Genomic DNA, 17,650 nt, shown 5'->3' with positions numbered 1-17,650 from the left:
GCAATCGGTAGAGTTTACATGGTCAATCCAAAATAATCAAAGTGCGATGTGTTTTTTACGCATGCTGCTTTACCAGGAACATGGTCCAACATCGTTCGAAGATCTCAGGATTCATGAAGGTGTAATCCTACCAACTTTTCGAGAGGAATGTCTGGCGATGAGACTTGCAGAGGATGACAACCATCTACATAATGCCTTGCGAGAGGCAACTATTGAACAGAGCCCGCAAAGTCTTCGGAAATTATTCATTGTCCTGTTTATTTTTTTGTGAACCAAGTAACCCACTCGCACTCTGGAATGATCATAAAGCTGCGTTAGCAGAGGATTTTTTCCATCGCCACAATGCTCATGTTGACGACAACCGCGCAGGGGAAATGTACAATCTTTGCTTGATGGAAATAGAAGACCACATCCTTGCACAAGGAGGTCAAACTCTGGATAACTACAACCTTCCTGTCATTGACCGTACAACGGCCACAAACCACGCACAGGAGTACGTTCGGTACGCGAATTTCGACGTATGTGATAAAAACCAGTACATCAACAACCACGAGCATCAGCTGACGGCAAACCAGAGAGAAATATCTATATATTAAAACTGAAGGACCAATTTTGTGCTCCTCCTGGCGGTCGCGTCACGTTTTTCTCGGTACTGTGACCTGGACTGAAAGACACCTCGTACCTGTAAGAGTGCATCGCACATAGTGGCAATTGTCAAACTTCAACTCTGAAGCAGAATAAACACTTTTCGTTTTACATTCGTTTACATGGCGATGTGTGACGTCACCGCTGAGAGGCGTCAGGACGTCATGACATCATCGTTTATTCGCTGACGCCATTACGTCCGTCGTCAGAAAGTTTCTGCTGAGAGGTGTAATTACTAATTCCACTCCTCGAAAATAGCGTCTGCAATGTAAAATCCTCTTCTGCACATGGTGACTACCTCAGAATGTGAATTTGACACACAAAATGTACCAAGAAACATTGTACAGTGGACGCCGCTTTATAAATCCACCATTGGACCACGCCGTTTGGATTTATTAAGCGGAGAACCTATTTTCAGCCACCTACTGGATCGATAAGACAAAAAGCGAATGTCGTTAAACACTGCTTTATGCTACGAAAACATTGATTTATCAAACAGTGACAAGGGGATTGTTCAAAAGAATCTCTCCAAGGTCACTTGCTTGGGAGGGAAGGTTTTGCGCAAATGTTCCTTTATTGAATCCGTCATGTGGCAGAAATCGGGATGGGCAAAACCTGAGAGCTGCATCCCCTGTCCAATTTGGCGAGTGTCGTCCGCATCTCTGCTGATGTTGGCATCGGCTCGGGTTTGTCGTCGCTTTCTTCCCTTGGCTGTTGGGATTCGGGGTCGGAGGGATTCGAAATCAGTCACCAGTTGCTGTTGTTGGTTTTTTTTTTCACTCTGCGGCAGCACATACTACATAAAGCTTAGGTTGAAACCTCGCATGTGCCAAGCAGGTGGATTTATTAATCGGCGGATTTCTCCATGTAAAATTCCGATCCAACTCATTTTGGTCACAATTGGCGGCTGGATTTTATAACCGTGGATTTATAAAGTGGCGTCGACTGTATCTTCTATCTATCTATCTATATATTAATACTGAAGGACGAATTTTGTGCTCCTCCTTGCGGTCGCATCACGTTTTTCTCGGCACTGTGACCTGTACTGAAAGAAACTTCGTACCTGTAAGAGTGCATCGCACATAGTGGCAATAGTCAACTTTCAACTCTGAAGCAGAATAAACACTTTTCATTGAGATGGGGGCGAGGAGTGAAGAGGCGGCGGGCAAGGTAAGCAAATTGAAAGCGGGAGACAGGGGGAAATGGGGCAGGGGCTGGGTTGAATGAGGCGGCGTTGAGTGTGAGGGGGTGAACAGGGGAGTGGAGGCCCGGGGGCAAGTGGGGCGGGGAATCAACAGACGGGGGGGGGCGGGGGAGTGAAGAGGCGGGGCTGGGGTAATTACATTTTTGGGTGGGAGTAAGCAAATTGAATGGGACAGGGGTGGGGGATGAGTAGGCGGGGGCAAGCACACCCTGTCCAGTCCATGTCCCTCGAGTGTGTGCGAGCTGGTGAGGGTGGGTGAATGAACGGAATCCGTCTGTGACAGGGTTTCAGCTAGTATGCACTATTTCTCGACAAAGTAAACACACAGCGCTGCGGTATCACCTTTGTTGACGCTCCTGGAGGGACAGGTAAAACGTTCCTCTTGAATTTAATTCTTGCAAAGATCAGATCGAATGGCCATATCGCTATTGCTGCAGCATCGAGTTGTATAGCCGCAACTTTACTAACAGGGGGACGGACTCTACATTCCGCCTTCGAAGTACCCCTGGATGCTCACAAACAAGATACACCAACCTGCTCAATGAAAAAAGGGACAGCAATCGTAAGAGTGATGAACGAAGCCAAAGCAATTATTGTGGACGAGGCTCCGATGACACACAAGGCCATGTATGAAGCGATCGATAGGACCGTACAGGATATTTCTGGAAATTCAAAACCATTTGGTGGCATCACGGTAATGTTTTGTGGAGACTTCCACCAAATACTATCCGTTGTGAAGCAAGAAACACATGCAAACATAGTCAATGTGACGCTGAAGCAATCGCTGTTATGGCGCAACGTTACAACAACATACGAGCACAGCTTACAAACGACCCCACCACTGATAATTACTCCGACCTCCTCATGAACATTGGAGACGGTAACTACCCTGTTGAAAATAAACCGGACACCATCACTTTACCAGAAGGGATCCACCAGCACAAAACTCCATCCAAATTAATCGAGGAAATCGATGTCGAATTAACAGGACGTGCTCCAAACGACAACTGGTTGTTAGAACGAGCGATACTCGCACCTCTAAATGAAACAGTGGATGCTGTCAACTCCACCGTCATTGACCGCTTCCTCGGAGAAGTTAAGATATATCATTCAATCAACACTACACTCACTCCGGAGGAAGCAGTGCACTTTCCCGTTGAATTTCTGAATTTCATTGAAATATCAGGGATACCACCACACAAACTTAAGCTGAAAGTGGGCTGCCCAGTTATTGTTCTACGTTCATTGGATCCACCAAATATCATTAATGGCACCCGCTGTACAGTCTTCCGAATGAGCCCAAATGCGATTGAAGTAATCCTGCTGAATGGACCGGCAGCAGGAAAACATGCATTAATTCCAAGGATACCACTTATACCATCCGACAGTGACCTGCCATTCCAGTTCCGTAGATTACAATTTCCCTTAGGACTTTGCTTTGCCATGACAATAAACAAAGCACAGGGACAGACATTCAGCATAATCGGACTAGATCTGCGTTCGCTTGTTTTCTCACACGGAATGTTGTATGTTGCGGCATCAAGAGTTGGATCAAGATCAAAGCTGCACGTCCATGTCCCAGACAAGAAAACGAGGAACATTGTTTTAAAAAAAAGTGCTGCAGTAGACGACCGAAGAGACCCGTTCCTAACAAAATTGACTCCACAGAAACTGTGACTAACCGACATATGCTTTCATTTTTGAAGTACCCGTCGAAGATGGGTACTTTGCTAGTGTATGTATGTGTATGTATATATATATATATATATATATATATATATATATATATATATATATATATATATATATATATACATACATATATACATATATATATATATAAATATACATATATACATACATATATATATAAATATACATATATACATACATATATATATATACATACATATATACATACACATACATATACATACACATACATACATACACATACATACATACACATATATATACATACACATACATATATATATATACACATACATATATATACATACACATACATATATATACATACACATACATATATATATATATATATACATACACATACATATATATACATACACATACATACATACACATACACATACATATATATACATACATACATACATACATACATACATATACAGTGGGGAGAACAAGTATTTGATACACTGCCGATTTTGCAGGTTTTCCCACTTACAAAGCACGTCGAGGTCTGTAATTTTTTATCATAGGTACACTTCAACTGTGAAAGACGGAATCTAAAACAAAAATCCTGAAAATCACATTGTATGATTTTTAAATAATTAATTTGCATTTTATTGCATGAAATAAGTATTTGATCACCCACCAACCAGTAAGAATTCCAGCTCTCACAGACCTGTTAGTTTTGTCTTTAAGAAGCCCTCCCATTCTCCACTCATTACCTGTATTAACTGCACCTGTTTGAACTCGTTATCTGCATAAAAGATAGCTGTCCACATTCAATCAATCAGACTCCAACCTCTCCACAATGGGCAAGACCAGAGAGCTGTCTAAGGACATCAGGGACAAAATTGTAGACTTGCACAAGGCTGGGATGGGCTACAGGACAATAGGCAAGCAGCTTGGTGAGAAGGCAACAACTGTTGGCGCAATTATTAGAAAATGGAAGAAGTTCAAGATAACAGTCAATCTCCCTCGGTCTGGGGCTCCATGCAAGATCTCACCTCGTGGAGCCTCAATGATCATGAGAAAGGTGAGGCATCAGCCCAGAACTACACGGCAGGACCTGGTCAATGACCTGAAGAGAGCTGTGACCACGGTATCAAAGAAAACCATAAGTAACACACTACGCCGTCATGGATTAAAATCCTGCAGTGCACGCAAGGTACCTCTGCTCAAACCAGCACATGTCCAGGCCCGTCTGAAGTTTGCCAATGACCATCTGGATGATCCAGAGGAGGAATGGGAGAAGGTCATGTGGTCTGAGACCAAAATAGAGCTTTTTGGGTTAAACTCCACTCGCCATGTTTGGAGGAAGAAGAAGGATGAGTACAACCCCAAGAACACCATCCCAACCGTGAAGCCTGGAGGTGGAAACATCATTCTTTGGGGATGCTTTTCTGCAAAGGGGACAGGACGACTACACCGTATTGAGGGGAGGATGGATGGGTCCATGTATCACAAGATCTTAGCCAACAACCTCCTTCCCTCAACAAGAGCATTGAAGATGGGGCGTGGCTGGGTCTTCCAGTATGACAACGACCCGAAACACACAGCCAGGGCAACTAAGGAGTGGCTCCGTAAGAAGCATCTCAAGGTCTTGGAGTGGCCTAGCCATTCTCCAGACCTGAACCCAATAGAAAAGCTTTGGAGGGAGCTGAAGGTCTGTGTTGCCCAGCGACAGCCCCGAAACCTGAAGGATCTGGAGAAGATCTGTATGGAGGAGTGGGCCAAAATCCCTGCTGCAGTCTGTGCAAACCTGGTTAAGAACTGCAGGAAACGTCTGATCTCTGTAATTGCAAACAAAGGTTTCTGTACCAAATATTAAGTTCTGTTTTTCTGATGTATCAAATACTTATTTCATGCAATAAAATGCAAATTAATTTTTTTTTAAATCATACAATGTGATTTTCAGGATTTTTGTTTGAGATTCCGTCTTTCACAGTTGACGTGTACCAATGATAAAAATTACAGACCTCGACGTGCTTTGTAAGTGGGAAAACCTGCAAAATCGGCAGTGTATCAAATACTTGTTCTCATATATATATATATATCTATATATATATATATATATATATATATATATATATATCTATATATATATCTATATATCTATATATATATCTATATCTATATATATATCTATATCTATATATATATCTATATATATATATATATATATATATATATATATATATATATATATATATATATATATATATATATATATATCTATATATATATATATCTATATATATATATATATATATATATATATATATATATATATATATATATATATATATATATATATATATATATATATATATATATATATATATATATATATATATATATATATATATATATATACATACATACATACATACATATTGTTACGGCTGTGGAAATTCGCATTACACCAGAAAGGGCCCTGAGGTGAGATATCTCTGTAAGTACTTGTGTAGTTAGCCCAAACCCGTTGTATAGAGGGAATTTATGTGATCCATCCGGGCTGCGATGCTTTGAGTTAGCCATTTTTCTGTTCTATCTTTTATTTCGAACAAACAAAAACCACCAACGATGCTCATGGGCTTTTCCCGCCATTCTTCCCCGCGCTTGGTTTGAAGGAAGGGGGAAGGCGGCTCGCCGCCGATTGGTGGATGAACCGCGTGAGGCAGTCGGGGTGAGGGAACGCCCCTTTTCGAGAACCTTCTCGAAGGAGGGTGAAGCCGAAAACAGGGCGGAGCGAAGGGCGGACCCTGCGCTATAAAGAACGGACACGGGCAGAGCGCGCTCTCTCGCTCTCTCTCGCTCTCTCTCGCTCCACTCTCTTCCTCCACTCTCTTCCTCCACTCTCTTCCTCCACTCTCTTCCTCCACTCTCTTCCTCCACTCTCTTCCTCCACTCTCTTCCTCTTCGCTCATCTGCAGTGGTGGTCTTTTGTCACGAGAGCTTCTTGTCGTCCGAGAGTCTGGAGTCTCTTCTCGACTTGGCCCTCATCTTCGAGTTCCTGTCGTGTTGGTCCTGCGCTCGCGGTTTGGCGGGCGACCTATCCACGGAGGCACGGACGGCAGACGCGACAGCGCCAGTTGTGTGGTGGACCCGCGCATCCGAACGAGGAGTGCCGGAGAGGGTTCGCCAACCGCGAGAGGAGTCGGGGCCAGGCACGACCACGCCGACGGACGTGGGAGAGGGACTCGACGGCCCACAGGGAAGTCGCAACTTTCTCTTTTCCTTTGGGTTCGTGTAAATGACTGTGGGTGGCGCCTATCCTTGAAGCAAAACTGGTTAAGTGTTGCCGTGTGTCGGGTTTAGTCGGGATATCTCTTTTGCCTGTGATTGTATATACGTGCCATTTCTTGACTTGCTTTTGCTTTATTGTACATGATGATTGTGACTGTATACGTGCCTTCCGTGCTGGTCTGCGTGTGCAATTAAACGTGCTTGTGTAATTGTTCCCGCTTTGCTTCGTCTCTTTTCCTTTTTTATTGACCCTCCATCTTGCATCATGTAAGGGGTTCAAAGTGGGTTTAAAACGCCCGGTAATTAATCGGAACCGTCAACGCCGACGATAACACCGCTCGGTTATCACTGTAGCATGGAACGGACCGCTTAAGCGGTTCGTGTCCGGAGTCGGCCTGTGGCGTGGTACAATCGCCCGGTCGACCACTCGCGCAGGTACTTAGGTAGGTCGAATTTGGTGAGCAACTCTATCCTACGCGAGTGGGCAATTGGCACGATTGTGGTGAGGTTAAACCCCCACCCATGACTAGCTCCCAGCGTTATTCCGAGAGGGTCACGACTGAATTGTCCGTTCCGGTGTGCGCGGCGGCCGCCATTCGAGTCGAGCGGCCGATCGCACGCCGGCGCGAATTCGCACCAATATATATTTTTTATATATATATATATATATATATATATATATATATATATATATATATATATATATATATATATATATATATATACACACACACACACACATATATATATATATATATATAGATACATACACAACCAACACACACACACACACACACACACACACACACACACACACACACACACACACACACACACACACACACACACACACACACACACACACACACACACACACAGACACACCAGCTTGTCACTCAGGGGGATTAATCCCCGGTTGTCCTCGGTAGAACCAGACCTGGGGCCACCGCTCACAATTAACGTTGTGGTTCGGTGGGTTGTTTTAAAACCACAAACGTCACCCAGTCAACCACGAGTTCCAGTGTCCACCGTCAAATTATACCGTTTCACTGGAGGTCACATGGTTACCTGAGCGGGGAGCGCGCGCTCGACAAAGCACCAATGTTATCTCGATTCGATTTTAATTCGGGCGGCCGAGAGTGGTGCGTGCCGACGATTTTTGGTCAAATCTGTGGTAATTACCTCCAGTCTATCTCGGTTCGGACAATGCTGGACCAATGGAAGGAAAGGACAAACACGGACAGGTTGGAAATCGACAAATAATTTATTAATAATAAAATAAATAAATAAATAAATAATTTATTTTCTCAGGTAAATAAAGAACAAATTTGAAAGCAAAATCAATCAAAATGCTGGGAAAGAGAAAAAGAGCAGATGCTTAAGGGGCTGTCACACATTGACGATTTAGCCAACGACAACATATGACAACGCATGCGGAACGTGTTAGCCATACGCCAAGTACGTCGTAAAATTTTCAGCATGCTTGAAATTTCACGACGTATTACACGTTCCACGTAATATGACAGCGTGCTTCATTGTTTTCAAGCCTACTCTGAACGTATACACAACTTACCCATACCGTATTCGACGTGCGCCTAGCGTTTTAGACACATTTTTCATAGGCTGGCATACGCTGGCAAATTCGTCGAGGTGTGACTGCAATGTTGACACTTCAAATTCTCAGGCGGTTATGATTTAAATCGGCGTCCGGCAGGTTCTTAACAGGCTACGCCACGAGTTCGCCGGCGATACGTTAAGCGCACTATGTGCAAGTTAAACTATCGTTGGGCATAGGTTGTGAACGCTGACAACAGGCTAAGCATTCGTTGGTAAAAGTTATCAAAAACACAACGAAACGTTCTGTGCCCGTTACTAATATGTTAAGCAAACGACCAACACATTATGAATATGCCCAAAACTTTAAAAAAAAAACATCAAAATTTCAGCGTACGCCAACGTTTTACATACATTTTTATACGTTGCCATTGCTGGTTAAAACGTCAAGGTGTGACAGGGCTCTTATCGGGGGTTGACTTACAGCTAAACACAGACATGGGTATCCAATGGATCATTCAGGGGGAGAAGGGGGGAGAAGAATAGTCTCGCTCACCCGAAGGTCGTCCGTGAAGCGAAAACGTCCTGAAATGCGTGCGTGCGTGTAACATCCGTCGCCAGCACCCAGCCTTGCCGTGCACCGTCTCGCGAACGGCCATGAACGCCAGTCGACATCTGGAGGGCACCAGGATCGTCCATCACAGGTTTAGACCCTGATTTGGTGACCGACCCATGCCTCACTTGTTGGGGGCGCTGCTCACACCCACACCACACGCTCGCTTGCCCAAGCACTGCGAAGGACGAATTGTTTCGACGGCACTGGTCAGACACCCGCTTCTTGCTCGCTTCTCTCACCCTTTGCTTTTTCCTCTCTCCTCTCACTTTTTCTTTTTCCTCTTTCACTTTTCCCCCTCACGCCTTTCTCTCCTCACGCTTTTTTCTCTCAGAACGTACCTCTTGCTCGTTTTTTATAATTCTGGGTAGTCTCTGTGGGGTGCCGTACACCCCAAGCTCACCCCGCCCCACTGGCGCACGGTTACCATGACGAGTCGTGCGCTCCCAAAAAAGGCGGGCGTCGGAACTCACGAAAGATTGCCGCTGAGGAAGAATGGGGGCGGACTTCAGAGCTCGTGAAAGAAATGTGTGTAAACGTTTCTGTCATGAACAAAAAAAAGCTTCCCATAAGAGAGGGGATCTATCCTTTACCCTTCTCAACACATCACATTTAAGATCCCATTAGACATGGGGATGGGGATAATCTGAACATGCATTTAAGGAAATAACTGTCTGAGAACCTGGATGTGTGGATGCATTCATCAGATCGGATTCTGAAATCGCCCGCCAACGCGTCACGAGCACGCGGGTAGGACCCTCCCCCCCCCCCAGTCTCGCGGACCTGGCCGCTCCTCTCGGTCCCACGCACATTTGGCCTACAGGCCTGTCTGCCTCCTTGTCTATGAGGGTGACTTCTTTCCTTTGCTTTTGTGTAAATGTGTGTTGGCGCCGTCTGGGAAGTAAAGCTGTTTAAGTGTTGCCGTGTGTGCGCGTAGTCGGTATTAACTCTGCGTCGTTGTTGCTTTTATTGTTTTGGTTGCTTTTTGTGCATTTTTACTGTATGGCTGTATATACGTGCTTTCCGTGTGCCGGGAAATAAATGTGCATTGTGTGAACTGTTTTCCCTTTTCGCTTCGTCTTTTCTCCATTGACTCTCCATCCTGCTTCACGTAAAGGGTTCGTAGCGGGTGCAAGATCCCGGTAATTAATCTGAACCGTCCAGGTCAACGATAACACCGCTTGGTTATCCCGATAGCACGGAACGGGCCGCCCAAGCAGATCGTGTCCGGAGTCGACCTGCGGCTAGGTACGATCGCCTGGTTTACCATCCGTGTGGGTACTTAGGTAGGTCGAGTTTGGCGAACAACCCTATCCTACGCGGGTGGCCGATTGGCACGATTGCGATGAGGTCGAAAGGCCCACCCGTGACTGGCTCCGAGCGATAGTTCCCGGAGGGTCACGACTGAATTGTCCGTCCGGTGGGCGACGTGAACACAATTTCGTGAACACAAAAGTACATGGACAGATGATTTGTCGGTCGGACAGAGCTCATTTTGAGGTCCCCAGTCTTCGATTTTGTCGGAGGGGCGGGGGACTATAAGAGACCATATCTATGCACTCCAAGATGTCTGAAGCCCAAGTATACAAAGTAAAAAGGCCAACATGCAAATATTTTACTTTAGTCTATGAAATGGATCCTTTGCTCACATTAGTTTTCCCATGAGCATGATTCCCCCAAAAGGATTTTTCACAAATCAACTTTACAACGGATCTGGATTGTATTGGCCAATTTCAAAAATTCGAATTGCTCATTAGTCGATCAATTCAATTATTCAAGTACAATCATCTCGTCTTTGTGAGATGTGCATTTTCATAAGTTTTGATGTGGAATTACGAATTTGATCGAGCAAGAGGCTTCTCGTTTCACAACCTACTTAAAATTAAATTTTCAGTTTCATTTTACATTTGTGTGCCATCTTGGTTGTCTACCATACCCACACAAAACACAAAGCTATATGTAAAGCTGTGGTTTAAGTTCCCACATGCAAACCCAATGCGATCACCAGCCAAATAAATAATTTTTACTCAATACTCATTCCTCAAATCACGGTAATACCTCGCCTGGGTTCAGGGTGATGATATGAGGGTGTGCTGCACAGAAACGTGGGAAGCGAGCAAGGTCTGGCTGAGTAACATCAACTCGGCTGAACACGCTAGACTCTTCATAAGGCAAGCGTGTGGGATACAAGAATGGTGCATCTTCGGGTGGGAAGAGCGTCCAGCGTTTCCTGCAAAGTTGTCAATCATGGGAACAAGAATATGCAAAGGAAATGTGAAACCTTATAATATAATGTGAACACAGCGTCAGAGTTTTCAGCAAATTAATGCATGCCCCCACATCTGTGCAAATGAATGAATGTATAAATCCCACTATTTCAGTTTATTTTCTACTGTGTAACAAAAAATGTCAATGGTATGTGGGTAAAACCTTAATTTATGAAACAGCACACTGTGCCACCTCCAACCCACACTATTTACTCAAAATATCATTGGAGTGCTGGTATCCAAGGTTAGCACAAATGGAAGGAAGAAGTCAAAGGGAGTTTATGATCAACAATACCGTGTGCATTGCATCAACGCTGCTCAATTTACATGGAAACTTTACCTTTAGGAATAGCAGAAGCACCAACAAATTCAAAAGCAAACAAGAAAAAGAGCAATCAGAGATTGCAGATGCTCACCAGGACTTCTTTTGTGTGGTGTATTTTGTGTAGAGTTTGTGTAGTGTTTGTGTACTGGTGTGTTATGCAATTAATAAGAGACATAATTAGAACGGCCACTTTATAACTGGTGGCAGTGATGACCGGGTACCAAGACGTCCCACATTGATGCAACCCTGCTTTGATTGGACACCTGACCCTGACCCATGATGTTTTTCATTATTATTCATTCTAATTGAGAATGGGATTGAAATAAATTCAATTAAAATCAAATGGAACACCAAATAGGTACAGCCCTGCATTGGAGTCATCAGAAGGAACTCGAACAAGCAAAAAGCAAAGATGGTCATCAGGAGGAACCTGGATTGGATTCACATTTCAGCTGCTACTCCAATACCCTCTAACCCATCCAGGCACAGCCAAGTGAGCCTCATTCCAAATAAATAAAGAAATAAATAAAAAGAACCCAGATCAAAATATTAAATAATTCTTGTTGCCTGATCATGTATCCAATCAAGTTGAAATTTAAAAACATGTATTCCCCATCACTACTGGATTGTAATTGTGAAGTTTCACATCGATTGAGTAAGCGGTTCCAGAGAAAACATTTAATATTTTTCTTCAATCCAATATGGCTGCCAAACCATGTGACCTATCAATTACTCCTGAACAAAATTGTACGCCCATGACTTGGGGAACATTTGTGTGAAGTTTCCTCTCGATCTCTCCGGCTGTTCTGGAGAAGAGGATTTTCATAGGTTTCAGGGTAAATCTAATATGGCTGCCAAACCATGTGACCAATGAAGTCATCAATTTTTTTTTCTGTGGAACATTTTATCCCTAAATGACCCTCAAAAAATTTCATACTGATCAGATGTAACGTTTGACATATGCAATTATGATGTCATGAAAAATATCACATTCCCCATGAGGAGTACATGCTGTGTACCAAGTTTCAATTTTTTTTCCTTGGTGCGGTTTCAGAAAGAGGTCCAAAGTTTTCCCGTTTTCCAACATGGCTGCCACACCACGTGACCTATGACATCATAATTATCATAAAAACATTCTACATGAGTGATCGCACCGATGGTGAAAATTTCATCTCAATCCGACAAGCGGATGCGGAGAAAAACACTAAAGTTCTGTGCGGACAAACAAAGACAGATGGACAGACCCAAATGCGATACCCTCTCCTCCGGCAAGGGTAATTGAAAAAAAAAAAACCGTAACAAAGAAAGGAAAGAAGCTTCAGCTTCTTCCCTCGTCTGCAGTCCTTCAGAGAATGAAAAGCTGGTCAAACACTTGGAATAGGTGTTTCAATCCTGACAAATTTCACACTCACCATCTCTCTCCGAAAGGACCATCTGGCAAACCACCAAACCCCCCACATCTACTTTCTTCACAATCCTCTTGAGGAGGTTCAGTCATTCAAACTCCTGGGTCTCACCATCTTTCATTTCCCTCCGCATTTTATTAATCACTGTTGTCTATCTCTCCATTTGTTCCATTATTCTTCCAGACTACTGACCCCAACTCGCACCGGAAGGAGAAGGGCCTCGAGTGACGTCAGGAACGAGGGATGCTCCTCTGCTGTGCTCCTCCCCACTAGGTCCCAGCTTGGCTCACCTCCGAGAACATGTTCCTCACAATCTGCCATAACATGGACATCCGCCATTTTGTCCATGTTTCCCGTGTGTGTTCAATTGGAAAATAAAACTTTTAAGCTTCAATTTAATAAAAAAAACTTTCCTTGGGGGAAATTAAATTAAATTGGTTTGTATATTCCACGACCTGACAACAGATGTCGTGTCCAAGTACCCGTTAACACAGGAATTCCTCAGAGCCGGGACCTTTCGTCTCGATGGATGATCAAAACGGTCTTTTTTTTTTGTATACCTTGGTCGAGGCTCGTATGAGAGCGAACACACAACTCACAGCAAGGAGGCATGAGACAAGAGGGGCGGGAGTGGAAGGGACAAGACAGTGGGGAACAGACACATTAGGTGAACTGTGGAAGGGAGAGGGATGGGGTGTGGTACATGGGGTATACAAAATGGACATTACAGGGACTTTCAGGAAGGAAAGCAGGAGAATTGAAGGAAGTGGGCTTGGGTGGATTATCGGGGGTAGAAAAGATCGAGGATTTGGATGGGGGAAGATAAGAGGTGGTGGTGAACAGCTGTTTTGAAAGCCTGGAGGGAAGAATGGGAAAGAATAGAGTGAGGAAGTTTATTCCAAAGGTGGGAAAAAAGAGGAATGAAAGAGTGAAGATGAGCAGTGATTCGTGATTTTGGTAGTTTTACCAGAAGGGGGTTGTTGGCGGACCTTGAGCGCCCTGTGGAAATGTGGTGGGGACAAATCGCAGAGAGAGCAGGGGGGCAAGGCTGGAGAGGAGTCGGTAGAAGACAGAAAGACCACCGACCAACCTGTGGTGATTGAGTGAGAGGCCCAAAGACTCAGCCTCATTGCGGGAGATGCCGAAGATCTTAAATTCCCTGGTTTCGACAGCGTGAAGCCGAGAAAGGTGGGAGGCAGGAGCACCAGCCCAGAGGGGAGAGCAGTACTCCATCAGGCTATGGACTACGGACTTTCACTGTATTGCGTTCAGTATTGCTCTACTTTATCGTTCCCCAAGGTCGCCCAAAATGAGCCAAAATCAACGGAAAATGCTCATGGAAAGCAGATGGCTGAAACACGTTTTCTTACCTTTTTAGGGTTGAATTGAAAAGTAAAATCCAGGGAAGATGATCAGAAAGACGCTATCACAAACGGAACAAAACAAGCGAGTCAAAAGACACAAAGAGGAGAATGGGGACATGCAAACTTCTATACAAGGAGAAATAGAACGCAAAACCGAACACACTCGGCACAACAAATCACACTTGGACAACACAAAAATGTTGGCGGGACTTCCCTTTGTCTCGATGATGCGCAGGGTGGATGCAGGACTCAATGCAGCCCGTTTTAGAAACCAGGAAGGAGACGAGAGCCAGTGGTTATGGTGTCCAAAGATGAAGTAAAACGGTTACGAGCAGGGTCAGCAATGAGTAGGCCTTCAACCAGGCCATGTGATCCTCTTTGCTCTTTTCCACAATGAAGCTCCTGGTTGGAACTTCTTCCTTCTCAAAGTGCTTCTTTGCACTCCGTGCAAGTGGAGCTCTCCTGCTTGAAGTCTTTCTTCCTCTCTCAAAAGGCAGGGTGATCCCAGCTTGAGTCTATCCCAAAGCTTCTACGAGACCGCAAGAATGTCTCCTCATGAAATCCTCCATGGACCGCTTGCTCGACCTTCTTCACGTTACTCTCTCGTCGACTGTGTAGTCCTCTCCTTCCTCCTGAGAGGAGTCTTCCTATGGGGTGCCGCCCCTATGGGGGGGGGGGGCACTCGGTAGAGCGCATACCTCCGCCACATAATGCCTGATCCACGAGAACATATCAGGCCCAATACATTTTTGAAATATCATCCTATAACAGTACGATATAGTTTTTGGCCCTATCTCTGAATGTTGAAGAATCACTTTATAAATTATTGTAGTCAGATCCGGATCCGGATCTTCACCAAAATCTAATCAGTTCGTCCTTGTCACACATCGAACCTGTCCACAAAATTTCATCCAGATCCGTCCACAACTTTTTGAGATATCTTGTATACGAACAGACAGAAAGGGGTGAAAACGTAACCTCCTTCACCGTCGTTGGTGGAGGTAATGAATGTACAATTGTACATCTTTCCTTCTGGGCTCCACAGCCCACTACACCACCATGGCTGGCATAAGCAGGCCAGAGAGATCATAATCGGCCGAGTTGACATGTGCCTCTGTGATGGGAAGGCCTCACATAGCCCCACCTACAAACAAGAGGTATTTATTCAAACATAATCTTTTCCCTGTCTATAAATTGCCTAGATGCTGCCACTCAGTGTCACGTGTCACAAACGACTTACTCTAACCCTGTTACATCGCAATCTAACCTACTCAAAGCAGACAGACCATACTACACTTACCACAGTCTAGTTCTGGCTAGTTATGGATCACTCCCCCCTCCCAATGTAACAATACGTATTATTATTGAGTTTTGAGTTTTAAATAATTTTGAGCAAAAATATCTTTAGATTTTTTTTTCTCTTACCATGTGTGCTCTATTCATGCGTTCTTAAGGCATGAGAGGATGGCCGAGAGGTATGCACACTCGCCTCCAAGCTGTGTAGCCTGGGTTTGAATTTCAAACCAGCTATAAACTGTCATCCGGATGTTTTGCAGGTAGGATGATTAATCAATGTTTGTCGTACCTCGGATGGACGTCAAACTGGGCGCCCCGTCTGCCGGCATTAGTTGGTAGATGTTAAAGAACCCATGTTGTCCTTCATGAAAATTATGTGAGCTATCGCCAGCACCATAAACAAATTACATTCCCAGTGCTGGTGGACCTCAAGTATCCCGATCCTCCAACATGAAACAAAACAAAGGAATAAAACAAGGACAAAAGAATGTTTGGCCCTTTGAAAGTCGTAATGGACACACCTGCCCTGTATTTGCAGCACCAGGTTACTGCCGTAGGTATCCTGATGGCAGGGAGTACCCGCACCGTCACTGCCAATCCACAGTGTGCTCTGTCTCCCGTCCCGGCCCAAATATCCAAAGTCTGACCACACGAGTCCCTGGTAGACAAGGTCACACACAAAGTGTGATTTTTTTTTTTTTATATATTTTATTCAATACCACCACATGGCATTTTTATGATACCTGTAGAAATTGGTGATTGCCTGGAAACAGCACGGCGAGGTACTTGTAGTCTGCATAGGCCCAAGTGTCAACTGGATCCAAGTCAAGGAATGGACCAACTGTTTCTCCATGGTCACCGGCACACCAACGGGTGAATTGGTGCAGTGTGGCAAGGATATACCTGCAGTCAGTTTCAAACTGAGGGGCTGCAGCAGTCAGAGACAAGGTCAGGAGGGAGCAGGAAACCCTCAGCAAATGGATGTAGTTTGAAAAAAACAGCAAATACTTTAAAGGTATTTGATTAAAAAATAATTTCATGAAAGAACGTTTGAAAAAGAAGACATTTCAAGGGATAAATTAATGAATGAAGGGAACAAGTCACAAATGGCACTTTTGAGTGCTGATTATGCCACATTCTTCCGTTGAAGTAATATTTGAAAGCGTACGACATTTTTTTTTCTTTCCGCAAGAGCGAGGCTCATTGGCGGGCAAGGTTACATTGACAGTGGGGGAGGAGGGCAAAAAATGGGCACAACTGGCAAGGGAATAAACGAATAGAGAGAGGGAGAGGGAGAGGAATAGAGAGAGAAAGAGAGAGGAAGAGAGAGGAAGAGAGAGAGGAAGAGAGAGGAAGAGAGAGGAAGAGAGAGGAAGAGAGAGGAAGAGAGAGAGGAAAAGAGAGGAAGAGAGAGAAAGAGAGAGGAAGAGAGAGGAAGAGAGAGGAAGAGAGAGGAAGAGAGAGGAAGAGAGAGGAAGAGAGAGGAAGAGAGAGGAAGAGAGAGGAAGAGAGAGGGAGAGGAATAGAGAGAGAGAGAGGGAGAGGAATAGAGAGAGAGAGAGGGAGAGGAATAGAGAGAGAGGAATAGAGAGAGAGGAATAGAGAGAGAGGAATAGAGAGAGAGAGGAATAGAGAGAGAGAGGAATAGAGAGAGAGAGGAATAGAGAGAGAGAGGAATAGAGAGAGAGGAATAGAGAGAGAGAGGAATAGAGAGAGAGGAATAGAGAGAGAGAGGAATAGAGATAGAGAGAGGAATAGAGCTAGACAGAGAGAGGAATAGAGATAGAGAGACAGAGAGGAATAGAGATACAGAGTGAGTCAGGAATAGAGATAGAGAGAGAGAGAGGAATAGAGAGAGAGAGAGAGAGAGATACAGAGATAAAGAGAGAGAGAAAAAGAGAGAGAGAGAGAGAGAGGAATAGAGATAGAGAGAGAGAGAGAAATAGAGATAGAGAGAGAGAGAGGAATAGACATAGAGAGAGAGAGAGATAGAGAGATAGAGAGATAGAGAGAT

At 44.3% G+C, this 17,650-nt stretch overlaps 1 protein-coding gene across 4 annotated transcripts in view; it reads right to left on the bottom strand.

The window, feature by feature from the left end:
• Positions 1-7,731: 7,731 nt before the first annotated feature.
• HSPBAP1 (HSPB1 associated protein 1) overlaps positions 7,732-17,650 on the bottom strand; it is a 22,337-nt gene continuing 12,418 nt past the window's right edge. For 3 of the 4 annotated variants that reach the window (XM_085867568.1, XM_085867564.1, XM_085867560.1), the window contains 4 exons: positions 16,380-16,564; positions 16,158-16,294; positions 11,037-11,208; positions 7,733-9,040 (listed from right to left, as the gene is read on the bottom strand). In XM_085867568.1, coding sequence (XP_085723694.1) covers positions 8,918-9,040; positions 11,037-11,208; positions 16,158-16,294; positions 16,380-16,564 — 617 coding nt within the window. In that variant the 3' untranslated portion in view covers positions 7,733-8,917. Of the gene's footprint in view, positions 9,041-11,036; positions 11,209-16,157; positions 16,295-16,379; positions 16,565-17,650 lie in introns of all 4 variants that reach the window. The other variant, XM_085867554.1, reaches the window with a different exon arrangement.

Source organism: Eptatretus burgeri, chromosome 2 (assembly GCF_056783735.1).
Source record: "Eptatretus burgeri isolate ZD-2024b chromosome 2, Ebu_testis_v1, whole genome shotgun sequence".
Lineage (NCBI taxonomy): Eukaryota > Metazoa > Chordata > Myxini > Myxiniformes > Myxinidae > Eptatretus > Eptatretus burgeri.
Note: the sequence above shows the minus strand (reverse complement) of the source record. Positions and strands in the feature narration are given on the sequence as shown.